Here is a 17,949-nt window from a genome sequence, read left to right as displayed (position 1 = left end):
CTGCTAAGCGCAATGATAAAGATCCTCCATCGACGAGTACTCAAGACCATGCCTCAACTACGACGACAGCTCCGACGACGACGACGCGGCCAGACTTGAAGCTTTTACCGTTGCCCAGTGAAGTAACGTCACAGTACGCCCACCGCAGCCTCACTACTCGACGAAGCCGAGATCGTACACCGAAGACAACGTGCAATGCGAAAACGCGAACAAGTGACCTTGAAGTTATGATCGACGATCACGCGGTTACTGCCTTGGTGGACACCGGAGCTGACTACTCCGTCATGAGTGGGCCACTCGCTGTCCGACTCAGGAAGGTGACAACAACCTGGGATGGCCCGCTGATCCGCACCGCAGGTGGCAACCTGATTACGCCGTCAGGACGCTGCACCGCGAGAGTTACTGTAAATGGGAGAACCTATGCGACAACCTTCCTGATCCTACAGCAATGCTCGAGAGACGTGATTTTGGGAATGGACTTCCTGAACGAACATCGGGCGATCATCGACCTTCGATCTAAGTCGATCAAGCTTTCCACGGAAAAAGCCATACCTGTTGCGACGAGCGCGACTCATCACGTTGCCTTAAACGTCCTCGATGAAGCATTGAGCGTGCCGCCCCGATCAAGTGTTCTCGTCGGCATAGGTACTGGAGATATCGAAAATGCCGAAGGTGTTATCGAGGGGAACACCCAGTTACTCCTGGATCGAGGATTGGGCGTCGCGAGGGGAGTCGCCGAAATCCGAAATGGCCGAGCCCAGGTGTTGCTAACCAACTTCACCGAAGAATACCGGCATCTAAACAAAGGTACGACGATCGCTTTCCTCGACGAGCTGGCAGACATCAGAGACGTATTTGCCCTACCCGACCAACCTGCAGAACTATCTGAACAAGGCCATCAATCCACGTTCGACATCAACCCGGCATTACCCCGGAGCAGACAAGACCAAATACGCAGTCTTCTTCAAAGGTACACCGATTGCTTCTCATCAGCATCGAATGTGCGACGAATCCGGCTTGCCAAGCACCGCATTGTCACAGACGAACACGCACGACCACTGCGACAGAGCCCCTACCGCGTATCGCCCTTAGAACGCCAAGCTATCCGCAAGCAAGTTGAGGAAATGCTTCGTGACGACGTCATCCAGCCATCGAGGAGCCCCTGGGCAGCACCGGTCGTCCTAGTGAAAAAGAAAGACGGCACCCTTCGCTTTTGCGTCGATTACCGCCGCCTGAACAACATTACGAAGAAGGATGTCTACCCCCTCCCCCGCATCGACGATACACTGGACCGGCTGTGCAACGCTAAGTACTTCTCATCGATGGACCTGAAGAGCGGCTACTGGCAAATTGAAGTCGACGAAAGAGATCGCGAGAAGACTGCGTTCATCACGCCAGACGGACTCTTCGAGTTCAAGGTGATGCCATTCGGCCTCTGCTCTGCCCCAGCGACGTTCCAGCGAGTAATGGATACGGTGCTCGCAGGCTTGAAATGGCAGATTTGCCTAGTCTACTTAGATGACGTTGTTGTCTTCTCCTCAAGCTTTGAAGACCACCTCAGAAGGCTTCGGATAGTGCTGGAAACGATCAAGTCTTCAGGCCTGACACTGAAACAAGAGAAGTGCCACTTCGCTTACGAGGAGCTGCTGTTCCTTGGTCACGTCGTAAGCAAGGATGGAGTTCGCCCAGACCCCAAGAAGACAGCTGCGATCGCAGAGTTTCCACAGCCTAATGACAAGAAGGCTATACGCAGATTCCTTGGATTATGCGCTTATTACCGGCGATTCGTCAAGAACTTTTCGCGCATCGCTGAACCTTTGACCCAACTTACCAAGGCTGACGTGCCTTTTAAATGGGAAAGGCCGCAAGAGGAAGCTTTCAACGAACTGAAGCGCCGCTTGCAGTCCCCTCCTGTGCTCGGGCACTTTGATGAAAACGCCGAAACCGAAGTTCATACCGATGCAGGCAGTGTGGGCTTAGGAGCGGTCCTCGTTCAGAAAAATGGCAGACAGGAGAAGGTTACCGCGTACGCTAGCCGTTCACTGTCGAAAGCCGAGGCCAACTACTCGACCACCGAGAAAGAATGTCTCGCCATTATTTGGGCCACGTCGAAATTTCGCCCCTACCTGTACGGACGACCATTCAAGGTTGTGAGCGATCACCATGCTCTGTGCTGGCTAGCCAATTTGAAAGATCCCTCCGGCCGCCTTGCTCGTTGGAGCCTGCGCCTTCAAGAATTCGACATAACTGTAGTCTACAAATCTGGTCGCAAGCATTCCGACGCAGACTGCTTGTCGCGAGCCCCCGTCGACGCAGCACCGGAAGAGGAAGACGACGACGCTTTCTTAGGACCGGTAAGCGCGAGCAGTTTCGCGCAGCAGCAGCGCTCGGATCCTGAGTTGCAAAGCCTGGTTGATTATCTGCAAGGCAAGACCGCATCGCCTCCCCGAGGGTTCAAGCGCCAACTGTCGTCCTTCGTCCTTCACAATAATGTCCTTCTGAAGAAGAACTTCGCGCCCAACAGGACAGTGCATCTTCTTGTCGTGCCCAAAAATCTCAGGCAAGAAATTATGCAGGCATGTCATGATGAGCCGACTGCAGGGCATCTCGGGATTGGTCGCACGTTGCACCGCATCCAGGAGAAGTACTATTGGGCGCGGCTAGCTACCGACGTTTCCCATTACGTGAAAACGTGCCGTGAGTGTCAACGACGCAAAACGCCTCCGACTAGACCAGCCGGACTCCTGAACCCCATACCACCGCCAACTAAGCCCTTTCAGCAAATCGGGATGGACCTACTCGGCCCCTTTCCTACTTCATCATCAGGTAACAAGTGGATCATCGTGGCCACCGACTACATGACCCGCTACGCCGAAGCAAAAGCGTTGCCTAGTGGTACCGCAACAGAAGTTGCAAAATTTTTTGTCGAACAAATTCTCCTCCGACACGGCGCACCCGAAGTACTCATCACAGACAGAGGAACAGCATTTACAGCGGAACTGACGCAAGCCATTTTAAAGTACAGCCAGACAAGCCATCGGAGGACAACTGCCTATCATCCGCAAACCAACGGACTCACAGAGCGTCTGAACAAGACCATCGCAGACATGCTCTCCATGTACATCGACGCCGAACACAAGACGTGGGACTCTATTCTGCCCTACGTGATCTTCGCCTATAATACTGCCGCCGCCGCGGTGGCTCAGTGGCTATGGTGCTCGGCTGCTGACCCAAAAGACGCGGGTTCGATCCCGGCCGCGGCGGCTGGAATTTCTTTGGAGGAGAAATTCTAGAGGCCCGTGTACTGTACGATGTCAGTGCACGTTAAAGAACCCCAGGTGGTCGAAATTTCCGGAGCCCTTCACTACGGCGTTTCTCATAGCCTAAGTCGCTTTGGGACGTTAAACCCCATAAACCAACCAACCATAATACTGCCACCCAGGAGACAACCAGGTTTACTCCATTCCAGCTGGTATACGGCAGGAAGCCCACAACAACACTCGACGCAATGCTCCCGCACGTTTCCGACGAAGACAACCTTGACGTCGCCGCCTACCTTCATCGCGCCGAGGAAGCCCGAAGACTTGCACGGCTTCGCATTCAAGACCAGCAGCACACCGACGCCCGACGCTACAATCTGCGCCGACGAGACACGCATTACAAGCCAGGTGATCGGGTTTGGATATGGACGCCAGTTCGCCGCCGCGGATTGAGCGAAAAGTTGCTGCGACGCTACTTTGGCCCGTACAGGGTTCTCCGTCGCATCGGTGACCTCGACTATGAAGTCATCCCCGACGGCACGACAGCATCTCAGCGACGCCGCCCACGCCCGGAAGTCGTACATGTCGTACGCCTGAAGCCATATTATGAACGCTAAAGGACTCGAAGTTTCATTCTCCGTGTTTATTTTCATTTTAAAGCATCGAGACGATGCTTCTTTGGAAGGGGGGTAATGCCACGTATAATTGTAGTGTTTGTTCGTTCACGCTCAAGGCTGCAGGAAAGGGTTGTTATCACTTTTGTTCGTGGCGCGAGAAGCGACCAGACTAATCTCGATTGATCGCAGCCATGAAGGGCTGCATCTAGGTTTTTCTAGATTACTGTAGATGATCTTGTCTTGTTATCTGGAAGTTTCCTTGCCGCCTTTAAATTGAGCGATGCCGCGAGCGGCGGACATGCGTAGTTCGACGACCGACGAGCACGTTTGTTGCTTACGCCGCCGCCGAGTGATTCAGTTCTTTTGTGGGCGCAAGTCAGCCCAAATAAAGAGCTTCGTTTCCAAGGCTGGTTGGTGTCTTCCTGACCGCTGGAGTGCCGTCACTACAACGTGACAATATTATGATACGAAAGGCCACGCTGCTGCAGGTGCCTGAAAGACCGCAGCAAGCACACACTGGGCAGAAATACGAATCACACTTCGTACGCCCTTTTTCTCTTTTTTTTTATGGAACATCAGGATATGAGTGCATAAAAAAAAAAAAACCGTACGTAGCGCTTTCGGATGCATTTCAGTATCAACATGCTGCTGCAGGTACCGTAGAAGTTCGCAATAGCAACCAAACACCGGCCAGACATCCGAAAGGCATCACGTACCCTTCTTTTTTTGTTTGCTGGACGTTTTGTTTTTCATGAACGTTCACGGAACAAAACGTCCAGTAAAAAAAAAAAGAGCGTTTGTACGTGGTGTCTCTCGGACGTCTCGTCAGTGTGTGGTTGCTGCGGACTTCTGCGGTGCCTGCAGCAGCGTGCGCACTCCTCCCTCGAATTCGGAACGATGGGAAAGAAAAAAAGAAACTTCCTCCCCCGAGGAAACCTCCGCTGGAGCAACGGGCATCCGCCCTCTGGATACCCGGGGGACAGCGAGAAGAAGAGCTGTGCGAAAAAGCACAGATCCTCTCCTTGTCCTCCACACACGGCGGCCGAGCTGTGACGCTGGTGGGATCACCAGCCGCAGTTCTTTCGACAGCGATCCGCTGTGCCTGCGATGGGAATCGAACCAAGGTCGGTGGGGATATTCGCCCAAGCATTGCCAACTGGCGCGCTGACCACTCGGCTACCGTGCGGCTCTGGTTCTTGTCGGCGTCCGCGAGTGCTGATAGAAGGGAAGCGAGCATGCGCGGGGGATGCGGTTATCTCGGCATCGGGCATGGAGCGGCCGCACTAGGGCGGAAGTGCGATAGCGCGTGGGGCACCAGCCCCGTCATGGTGGTTCGTGTGTGCAGATAAAAGAAAGGCGGAATGCCAAAGCCGCAACTTGAAACACGATCGGTGCGATTGTTCGGCGGTGAACAAGGTGGCCGCGCGGCGAGGCAAGATGGCCGGGAACCTTTTGAACGGGAATGGCTTTGTTGTAGGTGTAGAAGCGCAAGCCAGAAACTTGTGGGATGCTTTAGCGTACGTATACAGTAGCACGCAAAAGCGTTGGAGGGTTGTTACATTTGGGATTCCTGGTGCCCCGTATCGGTGAGATTGACAGGTCGGGAAGGGACCTGTCGGTAATGGCGCGCGCAAAGGAGCGTTGTTTCTGTGAGCGAAACGTATGTAACCTCCTGGTAATTAATGATTCGTGAATGGCAGACATTTTCTGGCATGTGCGTGGCCTACCGCACAGAGATGCTGCCGTACTAATAATGGCAGTGTCACGTGCATTGAATGAGGAATGCGTTATCGGAGTTGTAACGGCCATATGTAATCTCCACCCTCGCAGGCAGTGGCACGGATGGGAGGAGCAGAGATGTCAGTCGCAGACCGAGGACAAGGAGGTGCGTGGACATTGGTCGTGGTGGGGCCACTACCCAGCGTGGAGTGCTCTTTCACACCTGCACGAAGGGACAGCAGGATATAAGTTACTTCAAGAAACACAAGGTTGCAGCGGCAGTGCCATCGCGAGAGACCACTTCAAATTCGCAGGAGTTCGTAGGATTATCAGGTGCTAGACAGAGTGTGATGGGTTTCATTTATTCATTATACACTGTTCATTTTCCATTTCAGACACTAGACTGTGTAACTGGTCTCTTTCGTTCAGTATGCACTGTTCATTTTCCATTTCAGGTACTAGAGAGTGTAATGGATATCATGTATTCGGTATGCACTCTTTATTTTCCATTTCAGACACTAGACAGTCTAATGGATATCATGTATTCGGTATACACTCTTTATTTTCCATTTCAGACACTAGACAGTGCAATGGATATCATGTATTCGGTATACACTCTTTATTTTCCATTTGAGACACTAGACTGTGTAACTGGTCTCTTTCGTTCAGTATACACTGTTCATTTTACATTTCAGACACTAGACCGTGTAATGGATACCATGTATTCGGTATACACTGTTCATTTGCCATTTCAGACACTAGACTGTGTAACTGGTCTCTCTCGTTCAGTATACACTGTTCATTTTCCATTTCAGACACTAGACTGTGTAACTGGCCTCTCTCGTTCAGTATACACTGTTCATATTATATTTGAGGTACTGGACAGTGTGATGGGTTTCATGCATTCAGTATTCACTGTTCATTTTCCATTTCAGGTACTAGACAGTGTGATGGGTTTCATGTATTCAGTATTCACTGTTCATTTTCCATTTCAGACACTAGACTGTGTAACTGGTCTCATTCGTTCAGTATACACTCTTCATTTTCCATTTCAGGTACTAGACAGTGTGATGGGTTTCATGTATTCGGTATACACTCTTTATTTTCCATTTTCGACACTAGGCTGTGTAACTGGTCTCTTTCGTTCAGCATACACTGTTCATTTTCCATTTCAGACACTAGACTGTGTAACTGGTCTCTTTCGTTCAGTATACACTGTTCATTTTACATTTCAGACACTAGACTGTGTAATGGATATCATGTATTCGGTATACACTCTTTACTTTCCATTTCAGACACTAGGCTGTGTAACTGGTCTCTTTCGTTCAGTATGCACTGTTCATTTTCCATTTCAGGTACTAGAGAGTGTAATGGATATCATGTATTCGGTATACACTCTTTATTTTCGATTTCAGACACTAGACAGTCTAATGGATATCATGTATTCGGTATACACTCTTTATTTTCCATTTCAGACACTAGACAGTGCAATGGATATCATGTATTCGGTATACACTCTTTATTTTCCATTTGAGACACTAGACTGTGTAACTGGTCTCTTTCGTTCAGTATACACTGTTCATTTTACATTTCAGACACTAGACTGTGTAATGGATACCATGTATTCGGTATACACTGTTCATTTGCCATTTCAGACACTAGACTGTGTAACTGGTCTCTCTCGTTCAGTATACACTGTTCATTTTCTATTTGAGGTACTAGACAGTGTGATGGGTTTCATGCATTCAGTATTCACTGTTCATTTTCCATTTCAGGTACTAGACAGTGTGATGGGTTTCATGTATTCAGTATTCACTGTTCATTTTCCATTTCAGACACTAGACTGTGTAACTGGTCTCTTTCGTTCAGTATACACTGCTCATTTTACATTTCAGACACTAGACTTTGTAATGGATATCATGTATTCGGTATACACTATTTACTTTCCATTTCAGACACTAGGCTGTGTAACTGGTCTCTTTCGTTCAGTATGCACTGTTCATTTTCCATTTCAGGTACTAGACTGTGTAATGGATATCATGTATTCGGTATACACTCTTTATTTTCCATTTCAGACACTAGACTGTGTAATGGATATCATGTATTCGGTATACACTCTTTATTTTCCATTTCAGACACTAGGCTGTGTAACTAGTCTCTTTCGTTGAGTATACACTGTTCATTTTCCATTTAAGATACTAGACTGTGTAACTAGTCTCTTTCGTTCAGTATACACTGTTCATTTTCCATTTCAGACACTAGACTGTAGAACTGGTCTCTTTCGTTCGGTATGCACTGTTTATTTTATATTTCAGGTACTAGACTGTGTAATGGATATCATGTATTCGGTATACACTCTTTATTTTCCATTTCAGACACTAGACTGTGTAATGGATATCATGTATTCGGTGTACACTCTTTATTTTCCATTTCAGACACTAAGCTGTGTAACTGGTCTCTTTCGTTCAGTATACACTGTTCATTTTCCATTTCAGATACTAGACTGTGTAACTAGTCTCTTTCGTTCAGTATACACTTCATTTTGCATTTCAGACACTAGACTTTGTAACTGGTCTCTTTCGTTCAGTATACACTGTTCATTTTGCATTTCAGACACTAGACTGTGTAACTGGTCTCTTTCGTTCAGTATACACTGTTCATTTTGCATTTCAGACACTAGACTGTGTAACTGGTCTCTTTCGTTCAGTATACACTGTTCATTTTGCATTTCAGACACTAGACTGTGTAACTGGTCTCTTTCGTACAGTATACACTCTTTATTTTCCATTTCAGACACTAGGCTGTGTAACTGGTCTCTTTCGTACAGTATACACTCTTTATTTTCCATTTCAGACACTAGGCTGTGTAACTGGTCTCTTTCGTTCAGCATACACTGTTCATTTTCCATTTCAGACACTAGACTGTGTAACTGGTCTCTTTCGTTCAGTATACACTGTTCATTTTACATTTCAGACACTAGACTGTGTAATGGATATCATGTATTCGGTATACACTCTTTACTTTCCATTTCAGACACTAGGCTGTGTAACTGGTCTCTTTCGTTCAGTATGCACTGTTCATTTTCCATTTCAGGTACTAGACTGTGTAATGGATATCATGTATTCGGTATACACTCTTTATTTTCCATTTCAGACACTAGACTGTGTAATGGATATCATGTATTCGGTATACACTCTTTATTTTCCATTTCAGACACTAGGCTGTGTAACTGGTCTCTTTCGTTGAGTATACACTGTTCATTTTCCATTTAAGATACTAGACTGTGTAACTAGTCTCTTTCGTTCAGTATACACTGTTCATTTTCCATTTCAGACACTAGACTGTAGAACTGGTCTCTTTCGTTCAGTATGCACTGTTTATTTTCCATTTCAGGTACTAGACTGTGTAATGGATATCATGTATTCGGTATACACTCTTTATTTTCCATTTCAGACACTAGACTGTGTAATGGATATCATGTATTCGGTGTACACTCTTTATTTTCCATTTCAGACACTAAGCTGTGTAACTGGTCTCTTTCGTTCAGTATACACTGTTCATTTTCCATTTCAGATACTAGACTGTGTAACTAGTCTCTTTCGTTCAGTATACACTTCATTTTCCATTTCAGACACTAGACTGTGTAACTGGTCTCTTTCGTTCAGTATATACTGTTCATTTTGCATTTCCGACACTAGACTGTGTAGCTGGTCTCTTTCGTTCAGTATACACTGTAGTATACACTGTTCATTTTCCATTTCAGACACTAGACTGTGTAACTGGTCTCTTTCGTTCAGTATACACTGTTCATTTTCCATTTCAGGTACTAGACTGTGTAATGGATATCATGTATTCGGTATACACTCTTTATTTTCCATTTCAGACACTAGACTGTGTAATGGATATCATGTATTCGGTATACACTCTTTATTTTCCATTTCAGACACTAGGCTGTGTAACTAGTCTCTTTCGTTGAGTATACACTGTTCATTTTCCATTTAAGATACTAGACTGTGTAACTAGTCTCTTTCGTTCAGTATACACTGTTCATTTTCCATTTCAGACACTAGACTGTAGAACTGGTCTCTTTCGTTCGGTATGCACTGTTTATTTTCCATTTCAGGTACTAGACTGTGTAATGGATATCATGTATTCGGTATACACTCTTTATTTTCCATTTCAGACACTAGACTGTGTAATGGATATCATGTATTCGGTGTACACTCTTTATTTTCCATTTCAGACACTAAGCTGTGTAACTGGTCTCTTTCGTTCAGTATACACTGTTCATTTTCCATTTCAGATACTAGACTGTGTAACTAGTCTCTTTCGTTCAGTATACACTTCATTTTGCATTTCAGACACTAGACTGTGTAACTGGTCTCTTTCGTTCAGTATATACTGTTCATTTTGCATTTCCGACACTAGACTGTGTAGCTGGTCTCTTTCGTTCAGTATACACTGTAGTATACACTGTTCATTTTCCATTTCAGACACTAGACTGTGTAACTGGTCTCTTTCGTTCAGTATACACTGTTCATTTTCCATTTCAGACACTAGACTGTGTAGCTGGTCTCTTTCGTACAGTATACACTGTTCATTTTGCATTTCCGACACTAGACTCTGTAGCTGGTCTCTTTCGTTCAGTATACACTGTTCATTTTCCATTTCAGACACTAGACTGTGTAACTGGTCTCTTTCGTTCAGTATACACTGTTCATTTTCCATTTCAGACACTAGACTGTGTAACTGGTCTCTTTCGTACAGTATACACTCTTTATTTTCCATTTCAGACACTAGGCTGTGTAACTGGTCTCTTTCGTTCAGTATACACTGTTTATTTTCCATTTCAGACACTAGGCTGTGTAACTGGTCTCTTTCGTTCAGTATACACTGTTTATTTTCCATTTCAGACACTAGGCTGTGTAACTGGTCTCTTTCGTTCAGTATACACTGTTTATTTTCCATTTCAGACACTAGGCTGTGTAACTGGTCTCTTTCGTTCAGTATACACTGTTTATTTTCCATTTCAGACACTAGGCTGCGTAACTGGTCTCTTTCGTTCAGTATACACTCTTTATTTTCCATTTCAGACACTAGGCTGTGTAACTGGTCGCTTTCGTTCAGTATACACTGTTCATTTTGCATTTCCGACACTAGACTGTGTAGCCGGTCTCTTTCGTTCAGTATACACTGTTCATTTTCCATTTCAGACACTAGATTGTGTAACCGGTCTCTTTCGTTCAGTATACACTGTTCATTTTCCATTTCAGACACTAGACTGTGTAACTGGTCTCTTTCGTTCAGTATACACTGTTCATTTTCCATTTCAGACACTAGACTGTGTAACTGGTCTCTTTCGTTCAGTATACACTGTTCATTTTCCATTTCAGACACTAGACTGTGTAACTGGTCTCTTTCGTTCAGTATACACTGTTCATTTTCCATTTCAGACACTAGACTGTGTAACTGGTCTCTTTCGTTCAGTATACACTGTTCATTTTGCATTTCAGACACTAGACTGTGTAACTGGTCTCTTTCGTTCAGTATACACTGTTCATTTTGCATTTCAGACACTAGACTGTGTAACTGGTCTCTTTCGTTCAGTATACACTGTTTATTTTCCATTTCAGACACTAGGCTGTGTAACTGGTCTCTTTCGTACAGTATACACTCTTTATTTTCCATTTCAGACACTAGGCTGTGTAACTGGTCTCTTTCGTTCAGTATACACTGTTTATTTTCCATTTCAGACACTAGGCTGTGTAACTGGTCTCTTTCGTTCAGTATACACTCTTTATTTTCCATTTCAGACACTAGGCTGTGTAACTGGTCTCTTTCGTTCAGTATACACTGTTCATTTTTTATTTGAGGTACTAGACAGTGTGATGGGTTTCATGTATTCAGTATACACTGTTCATTTGCCATTTCAGACACTAGAGTGTGTAATGGATATCATGTATTCGGTATACACTCTTTATTTTGCATTTCAGACACTAGACTGTGTCACTGGTCTCTTTCGTTCAGTATACACTGTTCATTTTGCATTTCAGACACTTGACTGTGTCACTGGTCTCTTTCGTTCAGTATACACTGTTCATTTTCCATTTCAGACACTAGACTGTGTAACTGGTCTCTTTCGTTCAGTATACACTGTTCATTTTCCATTTCAGGTACTAGACAGTGTGATGGGTTTCATGTATTCTGTATAGACTGTTCATTTTCCATTTCAGGTACTAGACAGTGGGGTGGGTTTCATGTATTCAGTATACACTGTTCATTTTCCATTTCAGGTACTAGACAGTGTGATGGGTTTCATGTATTCAGTATACACTGTTCATTTTCCATTTCAGGTACTAGACAGTGTGATGGGTTTCATGTATTCAGTATACACTGTTCATTTTCAATTTCAGGTACTAGACAGTGTGATGGGTTTCATGTATTCTGTATAGACTGTTCATTTTCCATTTCAGGTACTAGACAGTGGGATGGGTTTCATGTTTTCAGTATACACTGTTCATTTTCCATTTTAGACACTAGACTGTGTAACTGGTCTCTTTCGTTCAGTATACACTGTTCATTTTCCATTTCAGACACTAGACGATGTGATGTGTCCCATATATTCAGTACACACTGTTCACTTTCCATTTCAGACACTGGACAGTGTAACTGGTCTCTTTCGACCAATTTGCCCTTTTCCTGTTTTGTTGCCTCTTTGCGTTCATTGCTCGCGATATTTTTTTCCGCTTCGGTCCGGCTGCAAGGGCCAGAAATCTGTATTATATTTAATAAACAGTACACAGTGCTTCAACGCTTTGGCTGAATCTGTACAGCAATGTACTCCGTGCCATGTTGGTCCCATCAACGCTTACATGGCACCAATCGAGCTTCAGGTTGCGGCTTTCGCACTCCCAACTCTCTTTCATCTGCACGGACGAAATACCATGACGGGGCTGGTGCCCCACGTGGTATCGCACTTCCACACTAGTGCGGCCGCTCCACGTTCGACGCGTAGCATGTTTCTGCTGGCACGGCCGATCTCGAGATAACCGCATCCCCCGCGCATGCTCAGTTTCGGCCTGCTTCGCTTCCCTTCTATCAGCACTCGCCGACGCCGTCAAAAGCCAGAGCCGCACGGTAGCCGAGTGGTTAGCGCGCCAGTTGGCAATGCTTGGGCGAATATCCCCACCGACGTTGGTTCGATTCCCAGCGCCGGCACAGCGGATCGCTGTAGAAAAAAAAAACGGTGCCTGGTGGTCCCACCAGCGTCACAGCTCGGCCGCCGTGTGTGGAGGACAAGGGGAGGATCTGTGCTTAAAAGCACAGCTCTTCTTCTCGCTGTCCCCCGGGTATCCAGAGGGCGGATGCCCGTTGCTCCTGCGGAGGTGTCCCCAGGGGAGGAAGTTTCTTTTTTTTTCTTTCCCATCGTTCCGAATTCGAGGGAGGAGTGCGCACGCTGCTGCAGGCACCGCAGAAGTCCGCAGCAACCACACACTGATGAGATGTCCGAGAGACACCACGTACACACGCTCTTTTTTTTTTTTACTGGACGTTTCGTTCCATGAACGTTCATGATAAACAAAACGTCCAATAAAAAAAAAGTGTTCGTGGTGGCTTTCGGATTTCTTGTCAGTGTTTGGTTGCTATTGCGGACTTCTACGCTACCTGCAGCAGCATGCTGGTTGATACTGAAAGCTAACACTCCGATGCCGAATAAAATATTGCAGAGGACACTTGAGCTCCACCTTGAAGGTGGCGCGATAGCATACCGGGTGTTTTTTTTTTTGAGAGGTTCAAAATTTTTAAAGAAAGGTAAATTCCTTTAGATTTATTTTAACCCTGGGGCTATACCGAGGGCTACGGCGGACAGCAGGTAAGAGGCAAGCTACTTTAATTAGTTCGCTGATTAACTGAATACGCTAATTAACTTTTATTTTAGGGGATATGTTGTATTAGCAGAATTGGAGATCGTCTTCCAAACAGTCCAGCCAAGAAAAAAGATTTTCATGCAAAAATTTTTTGCGCGCGTAACGAAGCGAGAAAAAGTCACCCTGGTAGGCAGCTTCACACTGTAACACAGCGTCTGTGAGCGCCTGTGACGTAGCTCGCTCCGCCCTGCACTTTGTGTCAATGGCCGCATTTGTTTTTCCAGTCCCGGACTACTTGCTGGCAGGTCTGGGCTTCCGCTCGGACAGGAAAAGCGTCATGGTCACATGACCTACTTGCCATAGGCTGCTTTCGAACACGGCGCCAGAGCCGGGCTCCCCCTCGGTTACCGTACAAGGACGCTGTCATCTGCTAGCAGACGATGCAAGCCACGGCCACTACGACGCCGAAGCAACGCCGTGCGCTCGATCATGATACTGAGTCGATTTGAAGACTGTACTGTCAGCTTAGCGTAGGTACATTACAGAACTCAGCTTCGGAGGTATGCTCGCCGCTACTGCTTGCGGCGAAGTTCGCACAAAGTAGCCCAACTCGTTGCGGAAAGGCGGATAGACGAAAGCCTCCGCAAAAATGTTGACAACAAGCTCTATAGCTACTCCAGTATACGAGTGGTTCACCTGCGATGCTTTCAGGTAAGCGTACAGACAGCATGTGGCAAAACAAGCGAACAAGAACCTCTTGACGACACGAGCTAACAATACGCGCTCGCAGCTCCGAACGCGCGTCCGTGTGCGGTGGATTTCAAGAAAATAAACGAAGATGAAAGAACAAAAAGTCTTGCGATGGCTCAGAGAGGAGCTACGGAGCTCATGTGAAGGTTTAACGCATGATATCGACCTCCAGGAACACGAAAAGCACTCAAAATGCACACGGAGTCTAACTTAATATGGCTACCAGCGCGGCGCGCAGCTATCGTCTGCTGCCTTCTCAGCAGCCCCAAGCAGCCCGCGCACTGCCATAGGCTAAAAACGAACGCGTTGCTATGGCGATGCAAGCAGGTGGGCGGAGCTTTCGGGCTGCCCGAGAAAAACAAATACCGGACTCGAGTCCGCAAGTAGTCCCGGACAGTCCGGGACTGAAAAACAAATGCGCCCAATGCGTTTTTGTTCCAGCGCGGCATTCCGAGAGGCCGCGGAGCGAAGCGAGATAAGCAGCGATAGCGCAGGGCGCAGTGAACTACGTCAGAGGCGCTCCCGCCGCTGCGTTACGGTGTGAAGATGCCTACCAGGCTGAATTTTTCGCGCCTCTTAACGTGCGTGTAATATTTTTAATTGAAATTGTTTTTTCTCGGTTGACTGTTTAGAGGACGATCTCCAATTCTGCGAATACAACATAGCCCCTAAAACAAAAATTAGAAATGTTAATTAACATATTTAGTTAACCAGCGAACTAATTAAAGCAGTTTTCCTCTTGCCTGGCGCCCGCCGTAGCCTCCAGTATAGCCCCAGCGCTAAAATAAATCTAAAGCAATTTACCTTTTTTTTAAATTTTGGGCCTTCTAAAAAAAAACACCCGGTATAGTTGGTTAGGCTTTCCATTCTGGTCAGTTTGGCACCTTTGAACAGATTTTGCATTTTTAAAAAATTGTTTCAACTACCTAATCGATCAATACTAATAGTAATAATAGTGAGTTTATGCTGCACGACGCGCTGAATCTTATGACACCATCCGGAACATTCCGCGGCAAACGGCTGGCATGACACGATTTCTTTTTTTTATGCAACCCCCAATTATTGCCGGCACGAGGTGCTGTCGGGTAGAAGCCCTCCTCTAGCTTAGAGCATATTCTTAAAAACTGTGCAGAGTCTTAGGTGAAATACCCTTATTCACAATCTGCAAGAATGGCGGCCACGCCTCCGAAGACAAGAATGAGCGATGATGATGATGAGAGGGGAACGTACCAAACGGTTTGCGGTTGCAACTAACCCCGCTCTTAATGCCGACGAGAAGCCTGAGTGGAGAGGTATTCTACGCAACCGTTCAGTATGCATTGCTGACCTACTTATACGGCACAGTCAACGAAAAACAATCGAATTGGAGCATGCCCGTTGCTAACCGGATCTCACGGCGACAGAAATAATTAAGGAAAAGAAATTCGAAGAACGAAAGTACTTAGGAAACCCAGGCAGGCTGGTGTCACAACAGTGCCCCGTTCCCTGCCTCCTACTAGAAACACGTCAGCCCTGAGAAGAACTGCGCGACTATTAATAGCGAGTCTTCCATTAGATCTGATAACATGGTGAACGTATCCAGCCTGGCACTCAAATCATCGGAATGAGTTCCTCTCTACGTGTCTAACCTTCTACCCCATGACGGGAGAAATTTAGTCAGTTCCAATTATACCAGGATCCAGATAAGTTCGCATGGAACTTACGCCTGCGTGAGTGTTTCCAAAACCGCGAAACAGACCGTGAAATGAACGTACCAGGGACACCCGGCAAATCATGGATTCCAGCCAAACACAGAGGTAAATATTTACATATGTATACATCACTGGTATTCAATAGCATTTCCTATCATCATATTCAAAATCTAAACCAAAAGCAGCCCACAACAACCCCTCAAGTCTTAGTACTTAATTCCCTTGTCCGTGTTCGTTCTTCGTTCGTCCTGTCCACCCTTGCGCCTTGTACCAATTGGGATATTCGTAAACCGCCATTCATAATCTGAGAAAACCTGCCATAAGCGCTCCACCCCATTCTTATTCTTCTAGTTATTATCCACTCATGACCCGTTCTACACTGACTGTCTAACTCATTGATCATGCTTTTCACTTCATCTCCTGGGTGACTTAGGAAGGCAGTGACATCTGTGGATCGGATACTACTTGCATACACTCCATTTACAGTTATCCCCAACTGTTCCCAAACCAGGTCTGGGAATACCTCCTGTAAACAGGCCGTGAATAGCATTGGCGAAATCATGTCTGCCTACCTGACGCCCTTCTTTATTAGAATTTTATTGCTGACTTTATGGAGGACTATGGTAGCTGTGCAGCTGCTATAGACGTCTTCCAGTCTTTACGACACATATATTATTGTATCAAGGCGCGGTGCTTGGCTTGCTGTGTGCGTCGTAAGGGCGCTTGATCATCATCACCAGTCTGACTGCGCCCCCTGCAGGGCAAATGCATTTCTCATGTCGCTCCAATTAACCCTGTCCTTTGCCAGTTGCGACCACCACCCACTGCTACGCTTGCCTCCTCTTGAAATCCATTCCATTACCCTTAAGGACCAGCGGTTATCCTGCCTTCGAATTACATGCTCTCCTCAAGCCCATTTGTTCCTTGTGATTCCAACTAGTATGTTATTAACCCGCATTTGTTCCCTCACCCACTCTTCCTGCTTCAAGGGTCTTAACTTCACACCTATCATTTTTCTTTCCATGGCTCGCCGCGTTGTCCTTAACTTAAGCTGAACGGTTTTTTGTTGCGGTATCAAATGGTGAATTGCCGTTGATGATCTCAGAGGACCTGCCATATGCGCTCCACCCCATTCTTATTCTTCGAGTTACTTTCCTTTCCCTTTCATCAGCAGCTACTACCTGCCCTAAGTGCACGTACTCAATTACTACTTACAGCACACCGCTACAAATTATGAACTGCTGTTCGCTTGCTAGACTGTTCAACACTACTTTGGTTTTACGCAGACGATACGATTGTCTTGTCTCAAGGTTACCGCTTCTCAGACGCAAGCTCCCAAATGCAAAATGCAGTTAGTGTAAACGTCTCTAAAACAGCTTATCTCTTTCCACAATCATTTGAAGAAAGTTTAACTCTTCCACTACTGTTGCACTCGCTCGCTGGTTCCGTATGGCTCATCTGTTAAATGTTCGGATGCCTTACTTGACACTGAGTTCGCCTGGAATGACCGCCTGATTTATGTATGCTAATGACTTACGATTCTCGAATTTTAACGTCCTGCTCACAGAACCGTATTCTGAGCCATTTTTGGTCTCATACATCCTCATCATCAACCTGACTACGCCTACTGCAAGGCAAAGGCCTCTGCCATGTCCCTCAAATTAACCCTGTCTTATCCCCAACTGTTCCCAAATCAGGCATCGGAATACCTCGTGCAAACAGGCGGTGAATAGCATTTGCGGAATCGTGTCTCCCTGCCTCACACACTTCCTTAGTGGAATTTTATTGCTGACCTTATAGAGGAATGCGGTAGCTGTGCAGTTGTTATAGATATCTTCCAATATTTTCACATAACACTCTTCTACACCCTTAATCCACAATTGCTGCACGACAGCTGAGATTTCCACTGAGTCAAACGCTTTCTCGTAATCAATTAACGCGATATACCAGATGTCCCAGCTCAATGTAACCAAGCTTTTAAAAAACACACGGTGGCCTAGCCGTCTGAAACCAAATGAGGGCTGTTTATAGTCGCGTGACCTAG

General features: G+C 46.1%; 1 protein-coding gene and 1 long non-coding RNA gene across 8 annotated transcripts in view; one reads left to right on the top strand and one right to left on the bottom strand.

The window, feature by feature from the left end:
* LOC149330042 (uncharacterized) overlaps positions 1-17,949 on the bottom strand; it is a 145,643-nt gene that overhangs the window by 25,606 nt on the left and 102,088 nt on the right. For 3 of the 6 annotated variants that reach the window (XR_016285646.1, XR_016285651.1, XM_089560762.1), the window contains one exon: positions 5,731-5,819. The exons of the other annotated variants lie outside the window; for them this stretch is intronic. Coding sequence is in view for 1 of the 3 variants with exons in the window: in XM_089560762.1 (XP_089416888.1) it covers positions 5,814-5,819 (6 nt within the window). In the remaining 2 variants the exon portion in view is untranslated. Of the gene's footprint in view, positions 1-5,730; positions 5,820-17,949 lie in introns of those variants that run through there. 6 annotated transcript variants of the gene reach the window in all.
* Positions 1-17,949, top strand: part of LOC149330047 (uncharacterized) — a 77,294-nt gene that overhangs the window by 40,000 nt on the left and 19,345 nt on the right. The gene's annotated exons all lie outside the window — the stretch shown is intronic.

The sequence above is a fragment of the Amblyomma mixtum genome, chromosome 9 (assembly GCF_055824585.1).
Source record: "Amblyomma mixtum isolate Tamu chromosome 9, ASM5582458v1, whole genome shotgun sequence".
NCBI lineage: Eukaryota > Metazoa > Arthropoda > Arachnida > Ixodida > Ixodidae > Amblyomma > Amblyomma mixtum.
The sequence above is the reverse complement of the archived record's forward strand: the minus strand, read 5'-3'. Positions and strand labels throughout refer to the sequence as shown.